We start from the raw sequence: 24,839 nt of genomic DNA on the forward strand, positions 1-24,839 counted from the left end.
ATTAATATTGCTATTTTTATTAAATATATATTTATGATATGTATGGTATGGTCTTCACCCCTGTTAATTTTAATACATAGATCTTGAGCCATCATGCCCCATCAGTTAAAGCAATTCTGTCTTGTTTTTTCTCTTGTTTTTTTAATCCCTATGCAACATTAACTTTATATCTATCTATATGTTATGGCCTTATATTGACAAGTTATATTTTTCTTATCACAGTCATTACTGTGGTGAAGTGTGTACTGCAAAGGTCCACATACTCTTTGCTGACGTGTATGGGTTCCCTCTCATTAACGCATGCGCACGGCGCAAGACACGACTCACAGCCCTGTTAAGTTAGCATAAAACACGTCAGCGAAAGCCAGAAGTTCAGCTGTTTACACTTTACTATAAAAGCATAAAATAACATCTAAAAATTGTTTAACAATTGTTTAGGTGTACAGACCGTCAAAAATGTTTTACATAAGGTGTGAAAATATAATTCTGAGAAACGGGTATTTTGTTTGATTCATTTATTTCTTGTAAGAACGTCTTTTACGCCATCATATATTTTATTTTGAAATGCATAACCGGAAGCTGTATGTCTTCCTCGCTACGTCGACACGGGGGCTTTCCGTCGCGTAACCAACACAGCGACCGGCGCTTTGGTGGAGTTTGACGTGGCACTCTGATTTCACTGAGGGCAACAGACAGGGAAGAGGACTCTGCCCGATATTCAGGTAAATATTACTACGACACTATTTGCACATGCAGGGAATACACAGGTATACTTTAGGATCTGGTAATTCTGTATTTGACGGTTTTAATGTTTGAAATGTGTGCTTTTCTGGTGCGGAGGGAAACTTTGTAGTAATTTCCGCGTAGCTGGCAAGATGTTTTCTATCAATGTTATGTGTCATATATGTTACATGTTACTGCACTGTTTAAGCTATATGTGCCAGCCAAATGATTATACTATATAGAGAAAAAACATGTGAGCAAGTTCAAATGGAAAGGAGGGATGCTCAGCTGTTTAGCCATCATAACGGTCTTTGACGTGGCAATTCTCTTACGTCAAAGATTTGACCAAAATAAAAGTTATTACGAAAATCTTAATGACTTTTATTTTGGTCAAATGTGTAGTATTTGTGTATTATGCAGTAATAAAGGGTTTTTATGGAGTTGTAAGCACGCAGCTGTTTTTATCTTTTTGTTGACCCAGCTGTGCTGAAGTTTGACACCATGAAAAACCTTAGAGGCCCATTGCATATGATAAGTTATTATTTACTGCAGGTGAAAGCAAAACACTGATAGCAAACGTAGACAAGTGAAAAGGCTGCACGTTCTTTATTTATGGCTTTTAATACAGTATTAAGAATGAGACTTTTATCCCTTTATTGCTATATTAAGTTTGCTTGTTAATTAGTCTACTTAATATCAGTATTAAATATAGGTCTTATTCTATATTTTAGCTCTTATGTATCATTTACTGTTGTGTTTTTATGACTATCTTTTTATGTACTAGCTGCTCCAAACTAATTGCCCCTATCGGGATTAATAAAGTTGTTTGAACTGAATACGTGTACTAATATCGCCCAAATTAATCAAATGTGAATGTAAACACTGCATAATGGCCTTTAACTACCTTTTAACTGTACTTCTGACAGCAAAACATACACAGATGTCTCATGTACTTGCTTGAAGACAATATAAAGAAGGATAGGCTTTCCTTATCTCTCAGGAAGCAATGTCAAAGGTCCATATGACAGCAGCGTTGATGATTGCATGAGGGCAAATATCATTTGTTGTTGGCGTGGCTTTGTAAACATGCTAGATTTATGAAAGAAATGAACATGGCGGATGCAAACTGTCTGAAAATTGCAGGTTTGAATGTAACAACAGTCTACCTTCAACTCAACAGGTTGTGAAAAGTCCTTCATCCTGGCATGAGAAGACTCTAACAGTCATCCCGCCAACATGAGTCAACAGGGTTATGTTGCTGCACCCCCGTACTCCCAGGCCCAGCCGGGGATGGGGGGCTACCAAGGTGGATTTGGAGCTGGTCCTGCACAGCCCCTCTACGGACACTACGGGGGACAGCCTCAGCAATTCACAGCTCCAACCACAGGTAAAACACTTGACCTACATAACATGGCTTTTGCTTTCATTTAACAAGTTCAATCTCGCCTCCCAGGAAGATCAGACCATTCATTCTTGCATTGTAAAATGCCAATAAAATGTTATCTCTCTATAGCCACATTAAAGCTAACCATTACTTTCAGAGAGTTTTAGGCTAAACAGGAATATTTCCAGCTAACAGGCCTGAAGTGTGTGCTTTAAGAAAACAAGTAATGGCTCTTAACATGTCCTAATCTGTAGCTTGGATTGTATTGTGATGTGAGTGCCTGAACATAAATAATTCATGTGCTATACCACTGTGATGACTTGCGTTAAGCACCTCCGGCATGATCAAAGATACATGACACTTAACTGGCTTTATTATGAAAGTCAAAGCAAACTGTGTAGGACGAATGACATACTTATGGTCTGCAGAAAATAAGGTCCAGACAGCATCAAGAAAACTGCTATGCTTTCTTTACAACATTGTGGTGATCAACAGCAACTGCAACACGGCCGAGGGTTTGAATCAAGAATGGCTTCAGCTTTGAAGATCAAACTGTGTAATTTGTACAAATCTTGTCTGTTGCTCACTTCAGGTATGATGAAATCACCAGTTTCACCTGCTGCTGGTCTGCCTCCACCACCAGTGTCCAGTCAGTACAATCCAAATATCCAGCAGAATGGCGCACACCCACAAAGGTAACTATCTTTACTAAAGAGCAGGTGTCTGGCAGGGCTAGTTTCCTCTCTGCAATCAACACAAGGAGATGTTCATGCATGATGAACGATAAGAGGCCATTATGTTCTCCACATCTATTGATTGTACTTATATTCCTCAGGTACCCTGCTCCACCAGCTGCTTCTCCTGCTTATGGACAACCTCCTCAGCCCGCATACAACAGCATGGCCTCTCAAGCCCCACCTCCAGCACAGCAGCTCACCAATCAAATGAGTGCTATGAACTTGGGCAACTATGGTAAACTTGCTATTTTCTGATCCTGATACTGAGACAGCTCATACAACATGACGTGGCATACAAACTGAACAGAGCAACCATTATTTATTACAGTTCCAGAGCAAGCTTGTACTCAGAGTTAATGTCTTCATTACCTTAAATGTGTAGCCCCTCCTCCAGCAATGGGCCAGCCACAGATGCCCACCCAGATGTCTCCACCACAGTCACCGCCAGCAACCATGTCAATGGGAGGCCCACCGATGGCGGGTCCAGCGATGGCAGGCCAACAGATGGCAGGTCCACCAATGGCAGGCATGGGTAGACCCTTCGCTGGGGCACCACCTCCAGGTCCTGGAGGCTTCCAGCAGCCTGGTCCAGGAGGTCCTGGTCCACTGGGATATCCTCAGCAAGCAGGTAACTGTGACGCATTCGGAAATAGCTTTTTTGTGTAGTGTGTCTTTGTAGCCTTTGTAGTCTGTTTGTCTGGCAGGAGAATCTGTCTTTGTCTTTTTGATAACATGAAAACAAGATGGTTCTAATATTAGCACAGTTAGCTCTGGACTGCACACATTCATTCAACAAATCTGAGCTCTGCTGCTCTTCTAACTGTTTATCCTGTTTCAATGTAAAGGTCCGTTTGGGGGGCCGATGGCCGGGCCCCAGCCAGGCATGCCAGGGGCCTTCCCAGGAGCACCAGGCGGACTGGCAGGACCACCTCAGCAGAAACTGTCCGCTGACTCTATCCCCAGCATAGTGAGTGGACCACTAATCCTCGTGGGACTGCATACCTTAACATACCAACGTGCCATATATTGTACATTTTCTGTCCTGTACCAGCAGCTTAATAGATTAATCTCTTAATAGGTGTCCCTTTTCATCCTATTTAACTCCAGAGGAACCTGATTGTACTGTAATGTGTATCTCGTGTGTTTTAGACCCAGGTCATCGAGGAGGACCAAGGGAAACAAGGGGGACAGGTCTACAGCACAAACACCAGAGGACAGGTTCCACCTCTGGTCACCACCGACTTCTCAGTACAGGACCAAGGTAACTCATAACAATATTTAAAGGTGGGGTATTATGCTAATTTAAAAACTTCATATTTTACTCTGTGATGCCTGTGGAGTAGCTTCGCATAATGTGCAGTTAAAAAAATCTCACACCAGTGCTCTGTGCAGGCCCTCATACAGCATCTACCTGAAACGACTCTGTCCCTTTAAGAAACACTGCCCCTACAAGCCTGCTTTCTTCTGATTGGCCAGCTCTCTGAAGCCTACTGAGGCTGCACTTTGTGATGTCACAAAGCCTGGGGATTACTCCAGCATACTTTTAGCTACAGTTTTGAAACTTTACCCACGTTAAGTTTGGACATCCAACAATATAACTTTATATATGTCTTACAATGTGAAACAGCATAATACCCCCTCTTTAAACATTCTGTGTCTTTTTACTCACATTTTTTTTAATCAACTCCATCTGGAAAAGTCCAGTCTGACTTTTTCTCTGTCATTATATCAATGTCTTTGACCCTCCTTTTTGCAAATCCTAGGCAACGCCAGCCCCAGGTTCATGCGCTGTACCACCTACACCCTTCCCTGCACTGCAGACCTGGCCAAACAGTGCCAAGTGCCCTTGGCTACTATCATTAAACCCTTCGCCAGTTTGCCAAAAAATGAGGTAAGTAATGATTTTACATATAGTTTCTACTAGGGATAGACCGATTATCGGCGCCGATATTAGGCATTTTGACCCATATCGGCATCAGCCTTTTTTTTTTTTAATCTGACGGCTGATAAGAGAGCAATTTATTATTTTGGCTCTGATTCATATGCTTAAAGGCATTTAAACAAAGTTAAGTGTTGGAGTTTGTATTATTCAAAATTTTGACGCCAATATTTTCACTTTTACTGCAAATGAATATCGGCTTCAAATATCGGTTATCGACCTCCTTGACTACTAATAATCGGTATTGGCCCTGAAAAAACCATATCGGTCTATCTCTAGTTTCTACGGTCGTCCTACCTTACAACAACCAGAGGTGGAAGTAACAACAATTACAAGTACTCACTTACTGTAATTGAGCAGCTTTTTCATGTACTTGAGTGTAATTTTCCTTTGTCTTAACTATGTTTTAAATGAAGTAAAGTAATTTGTTTCATTTCCACATCTATCTGTTCCTGAGTAAAATATTTATGTAAGGATATTGTGAGCCAGAAAGAAAAACTGACTTGGACCAGACGCCAATTGAATGCATCGCATCAAAAACAGGCCAATCACAACAGCGACGCCGGTTGATTTTCACTGAGTCTAAAGCGAAGAAGGAGAGCTGCAACTACTAGCACGACGCATAACGTTGAGAGAACCATGAATGGGACAGAAGAGAGTTCGGAGGAAACACCCCCTTTGACACAGACTGAAGGAAGTTCTTTGCTTAACCAGAAACAGCTGTTAGACCGCTCTCCTGAAAGCCACCAGACTCCATTAACAAAAACAGCAGTTTTACCTCGTAGAACACGGGACTTCCCAGTCTACCGCTGCCTCGCAACACATTGTAACACACGTTACTTCGGAACCGAACAAACCCTTTAAAACACCACATAGTAACATAAACAAACTAAGATCGAGGCAGCGGTAGGTAGACCATCAGCAACTCTGTGTTCTGCAAGGTAAAATTACTGCTTTTGTCAATGGAGTCTGGTGGCTATGAAGTGAGCTATATAACAGTTGTTTCTGGTTAAACAAAGGATCTTTATCTTTACACCTCTGACAACAAGTGAACTAATATCAGCGTTACACAATCATCTGCTCAGAAAAAAGAGAGGGAGACTCTTTAAAAGTACAATCACTCCTAACAGGGGATGATGAATGTTAATTTACGCAAGTGTCTCCCACTGATTGAGGTTGTATATGTGGCGGACGGCCGTGTTGGGTAGCTGCCATTACTCGAGTAGGCTGTGATGCCGCATTGTGCCCAGAGTTTTGATTAATTTTCTCCCACTCTATGTTTACATACTGCACATATTTTCAGTCAGTCTGCACTTTTCTATTGCTATGTCTTTGGAAAGAAAAGCATATAATGCCAACGTCTAGGACACTTAGGGAGGGACTAGTTTTTCTGCAGTAGGTGTGTTTGCCATGGAGGATTTTGTTATATTCTCCTCTTCAGCATCAAAAATCTGTTTCTGCAGTTCAGGCCTTAATTAAGACACATAGCTTCATCTGTAGGAGACAGCTTGCTTTGATACTTCTCTCTGTGTACAACTAAAGTTAATTTGTCCTGTTACTGACCTCCTATGAGGTCCAAAAAATCCTGACTTGGATATTCTCCCTTTCCACTCGCCTTGTCACAGACACCACTTGGCCTTTTTAGGCAATGTTAGCTTTCTCTCATCTGGCCTGAGGCTAATTAGCTAATGTGAGATCAGCAGGGACCTCTGAAGAAGACAGAAGGTTTAAACAGAAGGGGTCAAACTTGAGTGTTTTTGCACTTGTATTTGGATTTGTTTCCATACAGTGCAGCATTGAGCGTATTCACACTGCAGTTTAAGCAAAGTGGTAAAACTTAATGAACTCGAAGGAGCATGCTGTTGTGCTTTGTTGGTGATCCAACAGGTTTGGTTCTCTGCCCTAAGATAATGTAAACACTTAAAGTCTCCAGCCTGCTTACTGCCTCGTCTGCATGTCTTTTATGGCGGATGAGTTCATTTAAAAAACAGTTTTAAGTTATGTTGTGTCAAAGCGCGCAGAGAGGTTTAAATAAATCAGGTTGAGACAGCTTCGTCATCATATTTCAAACAGCGTGACGGTGAGAATTTACAGCCCTCGAAAGATGAATGTTTTGCATGACAGTGCGGTGTGTGTTGTTTGGGTGCCATGGAATCAGAGACGCTTTAAAGAGAGCAGAATTTACACAAATATACCGTACGGTATGTGCAAGAGCGTGGTGAGATATTGCAATGCTAGAAACACTGGGGATGAAATGAAACATGGTTATCCAAACATTGTACACTAGCTTTGTTGTAAGCAGTGAAGAATATACTTACTGACCTCTTGTGTGTTCCTGCGTAGACTCCCCTATACATCGTGAACCACGGTGAGACGGGCCCGATCCGCTGCAACAGATGCAAGGCCTACATGTGTCCCTACATGCAGTTTCTTGATGGAGGACGTCGCTACCAGTGTAGCTTCTGCAGCTGTGTCAATGAAGGTACAGTCTACTGTTAAACAAGACGTGAAGCAGCCAGAAAAACATCAAGCTAGCCCTTAAGTTAAGGACAAGAAAATAGGTTCAACTATGAATATATGGTGCACTGCTTTATGTCTTTGTCTTACCTTCTTAGTGCCGGCCCCCTATTTCCAACATCTTGACCACATGGGCCGGAGGGTGGACTTCTACGAGAGGCCTGAGCTGTCTCTTGGGTCCTACGAGTTTGCAGCCACCCTGGAGTATTGCAAGGTACAAGACATATACTTAAAGATCTGTTTACTTATATTTAACACACATTGTTTACTGGTGTTAAGGGACAGTTTGGATGTTTGAAGTAGGTTTGTACAAGGTCTATTGTTTCCGCTTGTAATCTACAGAAGATACATGGCCACTATGGGGGACATGCAGGGGAATACGGCTATTGTACGGTTAAAAAACATTGGGCCAAAGATGCTGTAAGACGGCAAGTGAAGCAGTAAAATTCTTCTAAATAGTGCATCCACTTAAAGGAGCAATTCGCCCCTGTAAAAAACCACTGTCAATCAAAGCCGGTGTTCTCTGAAGCAATAATATTTATAATTGGCGCCATAGCTGTGGAGAAAGTTGTACAAACAGCTCGTGGTTTCGCCCATTCTACATTCCTACAACACCCAGAGTGCATTGCGCCCCTCCCTCTGAAAGGAACGGCCCAGTGAGAGACGCTGGAGTGAAATACTACTGTTTTGCTGCAGGCAATGGCTCGGAGCGTTACAGAATCCGAAATACAACGAGAATATACCGGTGGATCGTCTAAGAAATCTTGGGGTCTGCGGTCTACATTTCAAACCTGACGATTTTGAACGAGACATGACATCGGAGGCGGGCGTCCTAGATTGAGGAAGTGTAGTTTAGCTAGCTCTCTGGCCTTTTCCAGGGCCCATTGGAGAAGCGGATAGCGTCCTCTAAAGGCACAGAGCATGATAGGACTGAGGTTGAAAATTGGCGAACTGGCCCTTTAACTGATTTTGTTAAAACTTAACTAAATTATGTTTTGCTACAACCTTGTCCAAAGCGGTCGTCAGTACTCCTGCCATCTTCTCCAAACAGGGGCCATACAGACAGTTCTCTCTCGTCGGTAATACACTGAATATTGATAAGCACCTCATACAACACAACATAAACAAATCTGTCGCTTTATGCAAAGTTTATGCACAGATGATTCAACACTAAAACAGTCATCCTTTTGGCACTCTCCTGTATTCATCACAAGCTGATTATATCTAAACTGAATACAGGACACAGAATGTTCAGCTCCGTCCAACACTCTGAAAAGACAGTGATCGCTATCTGCTGCACGTCCCCACGGAGGCCTGCGTTTGTCGGGAACAACATGAGAGGGTCAGTGTAAGCGGGCAAAGCTGAGTCACTGCACTGTCCTACTTTTGCTCTGTTTATTACGACTTATAAACAGCGTCTGCAGGCCAGATATTAAACAAAAGCCTGCATGCATAGGTGAGCGTCTTGTCATGGGGTGTAACTGTGGTAACATAACAATCCAGGGATTCTTAACTGTCATGGTCTCCTTAAAGCGATCCCAAGTTGTAAGCAAACACACGAAACAAGTCTTGTTGGGCTTTTGAGCAGCTTATTCAGGAGCTGAAGTATGCACACAGATCATTTTTCTCATTTCCTGTTGAAATGAAGCATTTTATGCTGCAGCTAATTCATTTCACCTTGTTTTCACGCAGAACAACAAGCCTCCGAACCCTCCCGCCTACATCTTCATGATCGACGTGTCCTACAACAACATTAAAAGCGGACTGGTCAAACTGATATGCGAGGAGCTGAAGACTCTGCTGGAGAATCTGCCCAGGTACACGCAATAAATCCACAATCCAAAGTAGCAGAATCTGTTAGCTAACTATTTGTTCTCCTGCATGTGGACGCTTACAGATGGTGGGTATCTGTTAGTGATGGCGCCCAAAAATGGACATATTTTCATGCAGGCTCTCCTTTCTAAAAGGCATCCAAAACAAAAACAAAAAATCTCTCAGCTCCGGCTTTGCGGTAAGCATTAATCCTTTCGAGGAATTTTGATAAAGCACACAGGAGAGGATGATAAACTTCACCTGGTTCCTCCTAAAATAACTCCAGCTCGTTAGTGCCAGCAGAAGTCCACCCTGATTCGTCTGCTGCCATGACATCATCCTTAAAACACGTACGAGAAGAGAACTCCTACGAGAATAAGCCCCCCTCTTCTGCTGTGAACCTCCTTCCTTTTGTTTTTACAGATTAAAGCGTTTGGACACCTCGGATTTTATGCGGTTCGTGTTATTCTTCAAATGCATTTTGCATCACTCAAGATAAAGTTAGAGCCTGGTTTAAGTGAACGCAGATGTAGGGACATTTGAACAGCACCTTTCGCTAATATTCAAGCCACATTAAAAGTTCCTAACGTGGGTTGATTTGATTTAAGAAGAGAGGCCGTCAAACTGCAGCTTGAAGTGTCAGTAAAGAATGCTTTTGAATCACTTCAATGCTGAGCGGTTTTGAAGTCTGCTTTTGGTCGCTCAGCTCAGAGTGTTCTGGTATATGTCAGGGGTTTTATGTCCTAGTTTATCCTAGTGGCTTTTATCTTATACAGTAAAAGACATATTTTTCTAACACTTTATTTTACAAGCTTGAATGCCTGAATAATTCCTCTTAAGGTTCCAATCAAAGGGGAACAGACAGCTCTCAACTGTCAGACCTATTAACGTAATTCCAATTATTTCCTAGCTGGAAAAAAGTGAAACTTTTTGTCTTAAACCCTAAAGCTCCTGTGAGGAGTTTTTACCTGGTTATGAAACAAACTTAAATTAATTCTGATCTCTATATGACCTATAAATGCAAACCAGACCATCAGCAACAAGATTGATTATTTCTATATAGTTATTTTTAATGCCCGAAACCGCTGGCGGGGGGTAGGTGTCTTTTCCATTTCCATTTACAGTGAGTGAAACATATGAATTTTAAAGCCACTTAAGCAAGTACAGGACAAAATCAGCAAAGAGATAAGAGGTACGGCTTTGTCCACAGGGGGCGCAAAAATCAACACGAATAGAAAATTCCTCACAGGAGCTTTAAAGTCAACATATAGGAGGAAAAAAGTTTATTAATATTAAAGTGATACAGTGTCGCATGTGTGACATCAACGGTTGGCTCCGGTTGTAACTAACTAGACTTTCCTCGCTTCCTGGTTCGCCTTCATCTGAGCATCCAATTTGTTTCTTTTTCTTAGGATTTTCACTTATTTTTGAAGTTGTATCTGTAGTCATGGATCTTTTCTTTGTTTGTTCAGCCATAGTAGATTACTGTTTACTTGCAACACTCGCAGAGAGCGGAAAAGCAGCCGCTAAGCTCCGCCTACCCTCTCTGGAAGACCAACCACTCCTGGGTGATGGAAAACGCGTCACTAACTGGGCGCCACAAACACCCAGTCTGTAATACTGCAAATGCAAAGGCTTTCATCAGTGGGCCATAGGCTCAATCATCATTGTGTTACCTCATTCGGCGATAGATTGTGACTTAACAGACATTTATTTAAATGAAAATCTTCACGATTATTACTTTAGGTTTGGTTTAAAAGAAGCCCATCTCTCTGTTTTCCTCATCACCGCAAATGTTCTTAGATTTTGTAACCCTGCAGCAGCTTTTCCTTCCTCTCTTTTTGGGTCACCGCTTCGAACATTAGATAAACATTAATAAACACGTCCATATTGGATGTCCACTCCTGGATGAATGTTTAGACTTGGCAGTTTGACGTGGTTGAGAAACGGTCCTTTTGTTTGGTGAAATAGTGCCTGACAGAGTTAAGCTGATCTTTATCTCGTGTTTGCTTTTGCACTTGAAACCTTCTTCGTAACTTTAACACTTCCAAAGAACAGGGACTATAAGCTGATTCTTGTTCTCTCTCACCAGAGAGGAAGGCATGGAGAGCTCTGCCATCAAGGTGGGCTTCGTCACCTACAACAAAGTCCTCCACTTCTACAACGTCAAGAGCGCTCTGGCCCAGCCGCAGATGATGGTGGTGTCGGACACGGCCGAGATGTTCCTCCCGCTGCTCGACGGCTTCCTCGTCAACTACCAGGAATCAAGGGCCGTTATTTACAAGTGAGTCATTTCATTAAGTTGTGGAAGAACTGTTTATTTAAACCCCATGTCAAAGCCATAACCCAGTCCCTCTCCCCTCCAGCCTCCTGGACCAGATCCCTGACATGTTTGCAGACACCAACGAGAGCGAGACGGTCTTTGCCCCCGTCATCCAGGCCGGCGTGGAGGCATTTAAGGTTAGCCAGTGTGTGACATCTGTCAACACCAAGCGGGAGAGTAAAGGGCCTCTGGCAAGCTCCCTGAATCACGTGTGACTGCTGTAGATTTGCATGTAGCCTTTTATCACTCAGCTCTTAGATTCCAAACAGATAGCGTCGTGTTTTTCGAGTAGAACTCGAAGAGAAGCTGCACAAGAAAGCTTCAATTTGTTAGCATCGATTTCTGAACTCATTCAACTTCCCGATATGTTTGTGTTTACTTCAAAGTCCGACAAACTTTCCCAGTGATATGAGGTCAGTTCTCTGGCGCACAGTGAAGGAAAAGTTCACACACTGCTTTTAATTGGAAGCAGTTGCTACATTATACAACAGCAGCGAGTCTGAGACGTATTTATTTACTCATTCCTGCCCATGTTCGTGTTGTTATTTAGGGTATTGCTTACACCCTTATCTTTCCTTTATCGGCTTATTTGGCGACACAGGGGAGACTTCTCGTAATTGAGTTTATTATTATTCAAGGAACCGAATCCTGCAGGAATTTCTGACCTCCTACACACCTATTGAAATCTCTTCTCTCCCCCTCCAGGCAGCAGAATGCAGCGGAAAGCTCTTCATCTTCCAGTCCTCCATGCCCACCGCCGAGGCTCCCGGGAAACTGAAGAACAGGGACGACAAAAAGCTGGTCAACACCGAGAAAGAGAAAGTGAGGAGCTTTTTGGGTTGAGTGAACTTTATTTTGAAATCTGAATTGACTGACCCCCTTTTGTTTTTGTCCATAGACCCTGTTCCAGCCTCAGAAAGGAGTGTACGAGCAGCTGTCGAAGGACTGCGTCGCACAGGGGTGCTGCGTGGACCTCTTCCTCTTCCCCAGCCAGTACATGGACTTGGCAACTATGGGTGACGTGCCGTCGCATACCGGAGGCTCCGTCTACAAGTACAACAACTTCCAGGTACTTGTTTACAGTACATGTATGGTCCTTAATAGACATGCAAAGATGCTGCAAGAAGAAGACACAATTACAACAACGCTGCCATCTGCTGGTTAAACCTTATGCACACACAATATCTGCTCCTGACTGACTCATGAATGCCTTCAGGTGGAGACGGATGGGGAGCATTTCCTGAGAGACCTGAGGAAAGACGTGCAGAAGAGCATCGGATTTGATGCCATCATGCGTGTCCGCACCAGCACAGGTAAGGAGGACAATGACAGAGTTTAAACATTTATTTGTGTGTCCCTTTTTGGTAACTTACACGACTGTGTGTTTCTGCTCTCAGGCTTCAGAGCCACAGACTTCTTCGGCGCCATCCACATGAACAACACCACAGATGTGGAGATGGCAGCTATTGATTGCGACAAGGCCGTGACCGTGGAGCTGAAGCACGACGACACTCTGAGCGAGGAGTCTGGGGCCCTCATGCAGGTAAGGTTCTTTTATGAATGTACCTTATTTAAAGATATAATCTCGAAAATTTTCATTTTAATAAATGTCTGTTAAGTCACTATCTATCGCAGCGCAGCCCCCAGGTAGTGACGTGTTTTCAATCACCTAGCAGGGGTTGGTCTGCCAGAGAGGGTAGGCGGAGCTAAGTGGCTGCTTTTCTGGTCTCTGCAAAAGACAAAAATAAGTGAAAATCCAAAGAAAAAGAAATAAATTCAACGTTCAGATGAAGGCAAACAGTCTAAAAAGGAAAGCAACCGTCAGAGAGGAAAATCAAGAGTTACAACCGGAGCTAACTGTGGACGTACGCCCACAATTGCCTTTTATCGCCACAAGGTGCCGCCGAATAGAACAAAACTGAGAACATCAAGATTCTATCTTTTAGACAAAAAAAGTTTCTTTAGCTTATCAGGAGTTATATTATCTTACGTTTGCTCTCTCTTTCCACAGTGTGCCTTGCTGTACACCACCATCAGCGGGCAGCGACGCCTCCGCATCCACAACCTCAGTCTGAACTGCAGCTCGCAGTTGATGGAGCTGTACAAGAGCTGCGAGACCGACTCGCTTGTCAACTTCTTTGCCAAATCAGGTAACGCCTCCATTTTTTATCTTTAATATAAAGTGTGCACTTTAAAAGCACGGATTGTTGCACTACAGCCAAACACACATTTGTCCTCCTATCATGTATATGTCATTCCATGTCGTCAGCTCTCTGTATTTTATACACTGCAGTTTCATTCTGACCTCTGAATTGAGCCCATGCATCACTTGATAATCGACAAATGCTCCCAGATTTATGACAGAAAGAAATAAGGACCACATGTTTCACATAAATACAGATGAGCCCTTCTGTTATCTGAACATAGCGAGCCTTAAGTCCAGCTTACAAACCCTAGGTTGCCTCCGACTAGTCCTGCTCCTTTGTGTGTTTTTATTCCCCTTCCATCTTTTGCGCCTCATTCCCCGACTTATCCTCCATTCCTCTTCTGCCTTTCAACTCACCTTCTCCCACGCCCACGCAGCTTACCGTGCCATGTTGAACCAGCCTCTGAAGAACGTGAGGGAGATCCTGGTCAACCAGACGGCTCACATGCTGGCCTGCTACAGGAAGAACTGCGCCAGCCCCTCCGCTGCCAGCCAGGTCAGCGCAGCACAACACCTGTAGGGAGATTTATGTGTCTGCACTTTATCTCGTAAAGTTAACATTTTTATGCCTTCCTCCACTTGTAGCTGATCCTGCCAAGTGCCATGAAGGTGTTGCCCGTCTACATGAACAGCCTGATGAAGAGCGCACCTTTAGTTGGCAGCACCGAGCTCTCAACAGACGACAGAGCCCATCAAAGGCTGTCGGTCACATCCATGGGGGTTGAGGACACGCAGCTGCTGCTGTACCCCCGACTCATCCCACTGGTACGGCACAAACTCTCACACATTGAGTGCATGTACATTTTCTTCAAGGATGGAGTGTTTTAATCTATTTATATTTCCTCCAGCACAACATGGACGTCAGCAGCGAGGCTCTACCTGCTCCAGTTCGCTGTTCAGAGGAGGGCCTGACAGACTCCGGCATGTTCCTGCTGGAGAACGGCCACTCCATGTTCCTGTGGCTGGGCCAAGCGAGCCCGCCGGACCTCATCCAGAGCATCTTTAATGTGCCCTCGCTCGGCCACCTGCAAGGACACATGGTCAGAGTTATAGCACTTTAACACGTTTAACATATTTATAAACTGATGAAACAGAATCTGTTTTTAGAGAGACATTGTGTTACCTTTTGCGGCGCCTGGAGGTCTTACAGTACGGTGAGGGAATGTCTGGCAGAAGACTGAAGACTAGACACCTCGTAACTCAGCGAAGGTTACATTTATAACAACATCTTACACCTGCCTATGATTTATTCCAACGTGAATCATGAGACTTGTTAAGTGAAATATTCTTTTATTTAAAACAAAAACACACAAAGTTTAAAGAAGGGCATTTATTTAAAAGGGAAGAATCACCATGTGCCACAGGCAGAGAAGAGGAGGCAGACAGGAAGTCAAAGTAGGCTGACAGGAAGGTTGTTTGTGACCTCAAGTTAAGCGTGTTTAACTCGTGCACGTGACTTATTAACCCTTCATTAACGCTGTACTAACCTGTGTTTTTCAGTGTGCGCTGCCAGAAGTGGACACCCCGTTGTCGAAAAAGGTGCGATCCATCATCAACGGGCTGCTTGAAAAGAGGCCGAACTCTATGAAGGTAAGAGATCTCAAGCAGCGACACACTTTAAAATACCCTTTGTACATAATTTATTAACATCAACATTTTGATTACAGTCCTACAGGGTAGGATAAATTGAAACTCACAGCCACATAGCTGTTAATGATCTCTGTCTCCCTCTAGTGGAGATATTAAGTAAATACATTAAGACACAACCGCTCCATTGACCTCATTTCATATTTTTTATTGCCATGTTGCTCGTTAAACCAGCAAATCAAAGTGCAACGAAGTGCACACAATATCACTGTTTAAATGTGTAAACGTTAAAGCTGCAGTAGGCAACATTATTTAATAAGAATTTGGTTAAAACAACATATTTTGATCGTTGCATTTCCCTAACAAGATGAAATTGATCTGATGCTGATGTTTGACTGTGAGCGCCCGCTCCTTTGTGTTTAGTTTAAACAAAATCTGAATCAAACAACCAATCAGGGTTAGCTTTTCACGTAACTAGCCAATCACAGCGACTCTGTACAAACTAGCGCTATCCGGCTTCCACATGACTTGTATCAGCAGTGCGCAGGAGCTATGGCAACGAGCGGTAAACTTCCTGTACCTCCGCTGCCGACATATACTGCTAAAGAAGCGGAAAGAAGGAAGACTTTGGAGGACAAAAAAACTACAAAGAGAGCCCTAAATAAAAAAGAGGGATCAGATGAGTGGGAGTGTTAGAGCCGGACAGGTAACAGTAGCTCTTACAGCTAACGTTAGCGCTAAGCTCCAACACCGAGAGATAAAAAGGTGGTCCATTTTTCAGAATAAACAGCATCTCTCCTCTCTCTCTCTCGTGGCCTCTGTGCTACAGAGAGATGCACCGCACAACGGCTGCGCGGCACGCATCAGTTGCAAAATGCACGTGCGTGTTTGGCGAGCGGAGTGATACAGGGAGGTGCAATGTTTTTACATTGGAATGTTCATGTAGCTTACTACCACTTATTGCACACATTATCACGGTTTAAATGCGTAAAAGTTAATAACATACAAATATATTTAAAAAGAAAAACACTGTGCGATATAACTGAACTTTAATTGGTACTTTTTATTAGCATAGGATGAACCTCCAATCCTAATCCTTTCAACAAAAAGAGATTTACATGAATGTAAAACAATGTATGAATGTAAAGTCGAGTACATTTTTAATACAAAAGTTTCACACATCACATTTGCTTGCTCTCCTTCCCGCTCAGCTCCAGATCGTGAGGCAGCGAGACAAGCCAGAGATGTTTTTCCGTCAATTCCTGGTGGAGGATAAAGGCCTGCACGGCGGAGCTTCCTACATGGACTTCCTTACGTACGTTCACCGAGAGATCAGGCAGCTGCTTACTTAACCCCGTACGCTTGGCCCTCATTGTCCCCTCCCCCCCCAACCGTCCTGGGAAGAAAAACGGCATCTGACAGACCTTGCACAAACCCTACAGAACCAAACTTTTTAAATGTAGAAGAAACAAGGATCCAGGAAGAGCTTTTTGAGATTTAACCACAAGAGTCCAAAGCTGCCTTCCCAACATGCTTTAGTGAACACACAATATGGTCTCCAAATAACCGCTGATCACTTCAAGAGCCTCCCTGGAGAATAGAAATGGACAACACATTCAGCACTTCCCGCACAGATGCAATGTGTGGTGGACAGAGGGGTCAGGGATGACATCAGAGCGCCCGTTGGCATAAGCAATATAACATCTCCACTGTGCGGTCAATATGCATTTCACTTTGACGTCGTTAAAGCGAGGGGTTATTTGTGGGCAATGCTGTACGTTCGCTAGTCTTTGTTATACACAACATTCTCCCATGGAAACAGCATATATAAGGAGGACATAGAAATGCCACAGTATTTAAAAGATTTATAGAGGTGTCTTTATTTTATCACTGTCCTAATGAAAAATGTGTTTAAATAAACATTGATGCAGTGTATTTACAGGACCAAGTACTTCTAATTTAGTGGAAACAATATTGAAATTAAACGCACCACTGCCATAACTGAAAATAATTCCCATCATTCCCGATTCTTTGACCTTCCATAGGAGTGATTTTACCTTCACTGTGCAGTGACGTGGAAGCGTTTTGTGTTGCTGTTCTGGGGATACGATAAAACGAACACAGCTGTTGCTCTCCGTCAAGAACAAGGATCAACTCTTGTGTCAAAATAACTTCTATATTCCAAACTGCACGAGTCAGAATTTGGCCTAGGATGCGTAAGGGATGCTGATTTAAATTTGTAATGAGAAAGAGGAACGGAGCGCTAATGATGCCGAGAGGCATCAAAGGGAAAAACTTTTGGGACCAAATAACGATCTTTTCCGAAACTGGCACACGGCAATCAGACAAGACAACAAATCTGTTTTAGTGTAAAATTGCCTGTAATGATGATCTGAAACATTCCAGCCTCGAGCTTCATAATGTTTGCATTGCTTGTTTTAAAGGAGGCTTCATTGTAATTCATGTATCCATTCAAGAAACCTTTTTGTACATGACACACACAACTTGTGATCTAAATATTACCATCTGCCTTAAGTTGATGTGATAGTTGTTAAAAGAATATGTTAAACTACGTACGTACTCGAGGTCTGTGGCTGATTTCTTGGTTTGTATGCAAACTTATCTCAGGTAATTTGAGTACCTTACGTTTTAAGTTGGAGGGAGTGATTTCAATGTAACTGGAAAGCCGGACAGACGTTTGAGTAGACGTGTGGGAATTCCCGGGCGTGGTGTGCCATGTACATTTCATTCAAACAGATTTTGTCTGATTAAATTGTTGACATAACTGTTGTTCTTCATTTTTTAACAGAAGATGGAACATTTACGTACAATAAATTCAATTATAAGGACACAGTCTTACTCTAAATAAATATACACATAGCAAACTATATGAACTTTGTTGTGTCTTGATGTTTGATCCAGTTCCCATAATGTGTGTCATCCTATTACCACCACAAGAGGGCGACAGACAACTGCTCTTCGTCAGAGAAAATATGAATAAAGAATAACATGCTTTTTTTGAATGCTTAAACTGAACAAACTAGTTGTGAACATTATGGTGAACATAACTAGTTGGTTTGCCTCTGCAGACATTTAGATTAACCCTATAATTTTATGTCAGTCAAACTCACTTAAACGTGCCACTTGTGTAATATCTCATGTAACACAGAACTTTATGTTTCTGTCCTCTTCTAAACTACATGCTTACTTTGTTACAAGGAAGTAATTTGCCACATTTTTTGGGTGTAATTTCCAAAGACATCCAGGCTACATAGGAAAGGGATCCAATATACAGTATAAGAGACCACTGCAAAAACAGGTTTTTCTCTTGTTCTACTATTTATAGGTTTGTGTAAAATTAATTTTGTTTAATTGTACACAACATTTCTCCCTACTTCCAATTAAAATATTCTCATTTGGGTCTTTTATTACTTCTACATAGAGATGTAGAATCTGTAGGTAGGGACGTGGATTTTAAGGGATGGCAAGTGTTCTGGTTTGCGTTTTTACTACGCTTGTAGTCCGAGTAATATTGATCAATCACGTATCAGCAAGCTGCGGCTAATGCAAGAAAAACAGTGTGGAGAGCAAAAGCAGGCGTCACCTGACGATGATTTAGCTTCTTGTTTATCTCTATCTCTATAATCAGACATCTGTAGCAAGTTCAGCAAACAATCCGTTCTAGATCTAAAATTTAACTTGAGATAAATTCCCTTGACGCTGTGTCACAAAAGCCGTTCAGCGTTCTGATTTCCTGACTTCCTCGAATGCATCAGAAATGATCGATCAGACCTCCGTTCAACCTCACCCTGAGGACAGACCTGACAAAGCTTCATTTTGACTTTTTACAAATTTCGGCAAACTTAAGACCCGTTAATTAAAATAAATCACAAGAAAACCTTTTTCTGTAAACAATGCAGCATGCGGAAAAGGAAGTCTTGACTGGAAGTCGTTTATCGCTAATTGCTGGCTTAACTGGACAAGCCCTGCATGACTGTTGTCCGCAGAGGATTGCAGCTCAGGTCTTCAGTGGGGGTCACATCTTGACTGGGCTGGCCATGACACGTGGAGAGAGATGCTGATTTAAGGAACATTGGAGGAGTGGTCTCTTAATTTTTTCCGGAGCTGTCTATCTACAAAATATGGTATCCTAAGAATTATTTTTGTTAATGGCATATTGAAGGGGTTTTACCGACAAATGAAAACTCTAATTAAGCAATATCACACTCAAGTTCATGATGTGTTGAATATAATCACAGCTCTATCATCAGTGCCGCAGACAATCACAGATATTCAGTACGTCACAACCTCGAGTGTGATATTGCTTTTATATGCAAATACGGCAAATAGTAGTAAACAGTTACACTCAACAACAGATTATTTTTTGCACCACACACTGGACTTCTGTTTCCAAGCAACCCAAACAGTGTAACCCTGCACTCTGTGTCTACAGGTTACCACAGGTCAGCTCTTTTCTTATCAGGTACATTTATCTGTATGTTTTAATTTATCATCAACCAGTGAAATAAGAGTCTGCTGTGTGATTCAGAGGTACCAGCTTGATTAACATACACTATCTGCTGTAATGTTAATTAACAGTTTTCAGAACACTTGGCTGAGGCGGAGTGATACACACTGTGAAAAGTCCCAGTGATGTTATACTCTATATCCGCACTCATGGAATGCCTCTTGTCCAATCAGATAACGTGGTCGTCACTAACTGCTGTATAATGTAAATTGAGCCATTTAAGACATTTCAGGAAGTTTGAGGTGTATTGTTTATTTTCCCTCTTGTCTGAGACAGCTGTCAAACTATGGATGTTATTTACAGAAGAAATATAGAAATGCTTCAGTATTTTCAAAATAAATGTCTACATCCACTGGAAATGTTTGACAAGTTGTTCATGTTGCAAACATAGTGTTCCCCCTATTATATTAGTTAGAGACATAACATTTAAATAAAAACAATAAGGCACACAAACAAAAATCAAGGAAAAACTGGAAAGTTTCATGTTTTCCGGATGCAATTATACACAATTTGTCCAATAACTTGATTTAAAGAAGAAGAAAAAAGCGCCATTTTCCTTTTCTAAATAATGAATTGTCAACATTCAACTCCCAGTATTACAGTGTAGTAACATACTGTATGAATGCAAAACAACATGAGATATGCTGCAAAGTATTTCCCAATTCTCAAGTATATATCAGGCTGGTTTGATGGAAACTTCCTGTATCCAGTATCCGAGTCAGTGTGGAAAAGAAGAAGATGAAGAAAAGATATTGCAACTGTCAGTAACGTACCTACACAATGTCCAGACACTTCTCTCAGCGATCCAGTGGTTTCCAACAAGCAAAGAGGCAGTCAGCGAGTGAGTCTTCTACCCAGCATGCCTTGTGTTTGCTCACATTTGGGGCCAAGCAATGCTTTAATCACAGCCAGCAGGGACCAATCCACAAGCAGTGGAGGAAAACAGCAGGAAGCGTATTAGCAGACGACCCAAAAAAAATAAGATGAGTATAATACAGAGTTGCAGTGTTTGCGTTGTGAACCAAACCCCATTGACATTTCTTATTAAAAACAGTGAACAAATCTAAAGAGCTGAAATTCACCCAAGAGCAAACTTTCATTTAATACTGTACAATGTACAATGAGCATAATACCATATAAATAACTTCAGTGTAAACTCCTAAACAGTGCTTCAAAATAAAACCATACTGATAGATGGTTAACTTTTACAGGAAGAATACATACAGAAGGTTAAAGGGATAGTTCAGATTTTTGGACACCAAGTTGTATGAAATACTTGCTTGTAGTATAGTGGATGCAAAGCTATTAGCTTACCCACCGAGTCCCATGGTCGGAGTTCTGGCCGGTTCCGAACGTGGAATAAGTAGTTCTGGCGAGATGCCAGGGTCATGAAACCCAAAAGTTTTAACCTACAAAAACAACACACAGGCAATGGTGATCAACTTCAACATAAAATCAACGTCCTAGGATTTCATACACTGTGCCTTCTTTTGGCGCTATTTTCTCTCTTGAACAATCCAGTATCACTATGCCTGCGATAGGCCGATCTATCAGGAAAGCCGACCTAGTACCTGTTGCATTGATTCTGACTGATTCGCGTCACTGCTCAAGTAACCATGTCGGACTATGAAAGTGTTGAGGAAGATTTACCTTTTACAAGGGATCCAATGAGACATCTGTATGAACCTGAATATACTGATGCTGAACTTCGTCAGGCGGACATAGAACGGGCAGAGAGAGAAAGGAGAGAGAGAGAGAAGCTGTGCAAGCAGAAGATGGGCCCCCAACTGCTGGAAGGAGAGATGGACTTGCACAAAAACTGGAGGTGCACTTGTAGGAAGTGCCAAGCCAATGCCCACAGAGCTGGAGAGCGACTGCTGTCAGTAATGGGATCCATCCATACATCTTCTGCTTATTCGGGGCTGGGTCGCGGTGGCCAAAGGCTAAGCAAGGTGACCCAGGTGTCCCTCTCCCCCACAACGTTTTCCAGTTCCTCCTGGTTGATTCTGAGGTGTTCCCAGGCCAGACTGGATATATAATCCCTCCAGTGAGCTCTGGGTCTGCGCCAGGGTCTCCTCCCAGTTGGACGTGCCCGGAAAACCTCCAAAGTGAGGCGCCTAGGAGGTATCTAAATCAGATGCCCGAACCAACTGGCTCCTTTCGATGCGAAGGAGTAGTGGCTCTACTCCGGGCTTCCTCCAGATGTCCAAGCTCCTTACCCAATCTCTAAGGTTGAGCCCAGACACCCTCCGGAGCAAACTCATTTCGGCTGCTTGTATCCGAGATCTCATCCTTTCGGTCACTACCCAAAACTTGTGACCTTAGGTGAGGGTTGGAACGTAGATCAACTGGTAAATCGAAAGCTTTGCCTTCAGGTTCAGCTCCCTCTTCACCACAACAATCCGGTGCAACGCCCACCTTACTGCTGATGCTGCACTGATCCGCCTGTCAATCTCACAATCCATTTTACTCTTACGCGTGAACAAGACCCCGAGATACTTAAACTCCTTCGCTTGAGGCAGAGACTCACACCCCACCTGGAGGGGGCAATCCACCGTTTTCCGGCAGAGAACCATGTCCTCAGACTTGGAGGTGCTGACTCACATCCCGGGTCGTCACGGTAATCTCCGCACCCTTTCCGGCGAGATGCTATGTTCCGTCTGTAACTTCTGCTACTGCGTAATAGATACAATAAAGACCTAACCACGGTAACACCTTCAGTGAAAGGAGTATACTTCACTGGCAATGGGAAAAGAGACAATCGGCATCTATAAACAGGTCTTCCAGGTCCGAAAAACCTGCATCAACGTGCTAATTTCACCAGGAAGATAAGATAAGATAAAACTTTATTAATCCCGAAGGAAATTACAGTGCCAGATAGCTCCAAAAAATACAGTACAATACAAATAATACATAATGCAAACAGCAACTCAAATATAAGTGAAAATATAAAATGTATGGGTTAATGAAAAAACAACATTACAATAGTCATCTATAAAAGTATGCAGGAAGTGATGGTGGCAGTTAAAGGGAAAGGGGTATTAGAAACAGCTGATGGATTGCGTCACCTGAGAAACCGGCCTGCCGCAGGCGTAGTGATACTGGATTGTTCTTGAGAGAAAATAGTGCCAATAAGGCACAGTGTATGAAATCCTAGGACGATGATTTTGTGTTGAAAATGGATCACCATTGCCTGCTTGATGTTTTTGTAGGGTAAATCTTTTTGGTTTATGACCGTGGTAGCTCAACGGAACTACTTATTCTACGTTCAGAACCGGACAGACCACAGAACTCGGTGAGTAAGCTAACAGCTTTGCAATCACTACACTACTAGCAAGTATTTCATACAACTTGGTGTCAAAAAATCCGTACTATCCCTTTAAAAGAAAGACAGTGAAAGCAGCATAAGACAAAGATAACGTCGTCTAATGTTATACTGGTGGTAAATGTAGCTACCTGTGTGCTTCTGTAGACAAACCATCGATATTATGGTCCGGTTTTGACATCAATACAATCCTTGTGTTGTCTTTTTTTCTAGTTGGCAAGTAAACATGGACAAAGTTGAAAAGTTCCTAACGGAGTTCTTAACTAATGCTTTATCTATAAGTATTTACAATTCGTAATGGTACAATTTTTATCCCCTCTAAATCCTTCAAAGACCACGATGGTTTCACGAAGTCGGTGTAAGAACACTCTGGAATTGAGAGCCAGTTTGGAATGTGAAAACTGGAGACGTCTTTTATTTTGAAGCTGTAAAAAGTCACAGTGATTTCACTTGGCAGTAAATAAAACAAGTCAAGGCTGCAGGAGAAATCTCTTCTTCTTGTGTTTGTAATGTCGGAGGTTAAAACTGTTTGCAGAACGAATCATTCAGCAAATATAAAAGACACTCCAAAGACAGGTGGGAGGAAGCAACCTTGATGTTAAAGTGTTTTATTTTGAAAATCAACCAAGCTTTTAAAAACCTTTTCCCTCCTCTCTTTTCTATTTGTTTATAATTTCATTTTACATGTTCAATAAAATGTTTCAAAGGCGTCTCAATCCAGAGTGTTCGCACCGTATTGCCTACTCCTACGTGTGGCCCACAGTTATGAACAATGTTTTATCTACGGTCAAAAGTCTGCATAGCACACTGTACACAGTATGAGTCCAAGTCAGAGCTAAAGATGAAGTCCTCCTCAGGAGCCGCCACAGTCAGCCAAAAGTTAAAGAACGTTTTCAAAGAGGTGCATTGATCGCATGATGTTTTCATCCTGCGCACAGAGAGAGAAACAACGTAATGAGATAAGTGTGCCAAGAGTCGTGAGAAGAGACGTGTCGAGGTATCCAGCTTACATTTTGGCAGCAGTCGATGAACTCGTCTATGGTTACCACTCCGTCTTTATTTTTATCCATCTTCTGTTGAGACAGAGAGGAGGACAAGTAAATAAACAAGGCTCTCTAAAGCCTCTTTGCTGTGACTGACAGCGAGCGACACACTTGCCTGGAAGAATACTTCTACATGCTGACGAGGCGTCTCCTCTTTGAGGACGGGGTATGTGCATTTTCCCATCATGTCGTAGATGGCCTTCATGATGTCGAGCATTTCCTATGACACAGAGGAAAGGGTCAGTTCACACGATTTACAAGAAAATCCATTCATCGTTTACCTCTAAGGAAAAGCCAGGCTGGTACTGTGCCTGGATTTTAATTAAACTACTTCTACTGAAAGAAACAGTCCCTCTGAAAACTATTCACAGTGAGCTTTGTAGCTTACACAGAGTGTCAGGGACACTGATTCATTGTCAGTGCTGTGGTTGAAGACATTCTAACATTGTGGCTCTAGGGACGAAAATGGCTGTTTATTCTTTTGTAAATCCATTTTCATGCACAGAGGTTGACTCTAAATGACTTTGATAATACCTTTTAGATTTCTCTTACATCACTATGAGGTTCACATATTCCGATTGGAGTTAAATAACTACTGGTTGGATTTGGAAGACATTTGGCTCAGACATTCATGTTCCCCTCTGGATGAAATGTAATAACTTTTATGGTCGGCCCCAACACTTTTGCTCAATCATCAGGTTACAGTTTCTATTTT

At 42.4% G+C, this 24,839-nt stretch overlaps 2 protein-coding genes across 4 annotated transcripts in view; one reads left to right on the forward strand and one right to left on the reverse strand.

Annotated features, from left to right (window-relative positions):
• Nucleotides 1–668: 668 nt before the first annotated feature.
• On the forward strand, nt 669–17,379 carry sec24d (SEC24 homolog D, COPII coat complex component). The gene is made up of 23 exons (XM_069672202.1): nt 669–722; nt 1,904–2,110; nt 2,700–2,802; nt 2,943–3,079; nt 3,227–3,472; nt 3,690–3,811; nt 3,994–4,105; nt 4,608–4,735; nt 7,127–7,265; nt 7,399–7,514; nt 8,993–9,117; nt 11,205–11,396; nt 11,479–11,572; nt 12,141–12,257; nt 12,334–12,504; nt 12,652–12,748; nt 12,833–12,978; nt 13,447–13,585; nt 14,019–14,137; nt 14,227–14,406; nt 14,490–14,681; nt 15,142–15,231; nt 16,440–17,379. Exons 2-23 carry the CDS (start codon nt 1,960–1,962, stop codon nt 16,578–16,580), a joined length of 3,057 nt encoding a protein of 1,018 aa, XP_069528303.1. The 5' UTR covers nt 669–722; nt 1,904–1,959; the 3' UTR covers nt 16,581–17,379.
• Nucleotides 17,380–23,153: 5,774 nt separating this feature from the next.
• kcnip4a (potassium voltage-gated channel interacting protein 4a) overlaps nt 23,154–24,839 on the reverse strand; it is a 158,549-nt gene continuing 156,863 nt past the window's right edge. For all 3 annotated transcript variants that reach the window (XM_069672099.1, XM_069672100.1, XM_069672101.1), the window contains 3 exons: nt 24,240–24,344; nt 24,092–24,154; nt 23,154–24,009 (listed from right to left, as the gene is read on the reverse strand). In XM_069672099.1, coding sequence (XP_069528200.1) covers nt 23,962–24,009; nt 24,092–24,154; nt 24,240–24,344 — 216 coding nt within the window. In that variant the 3' untranslated portion in view covers nt 23,154–23,961. The remainder of the gene's footprint in view (nt 24,010–24,091; nt 24,155–24,239; nt 24,345–24,839) is intronic.

The sequence above is a fragment of the Semicossyphus pulcher genome, unplaced genomic scaffold, assembly GCF_022749685.1.
Source record: "Semicossyphus pulcher isolate SPU_LCO1_2020_fin unplaced genomic scaffold, fSemPul1.0.p SCAF_21, whole genome shotgun sequence".
Classification (NCBI taxonomy): Eukaryota; Metazoa; Chordata; class Actinopteri; order Labriformes; family Labridae; genus Semicossyphus; species Semicossyphus pulcher.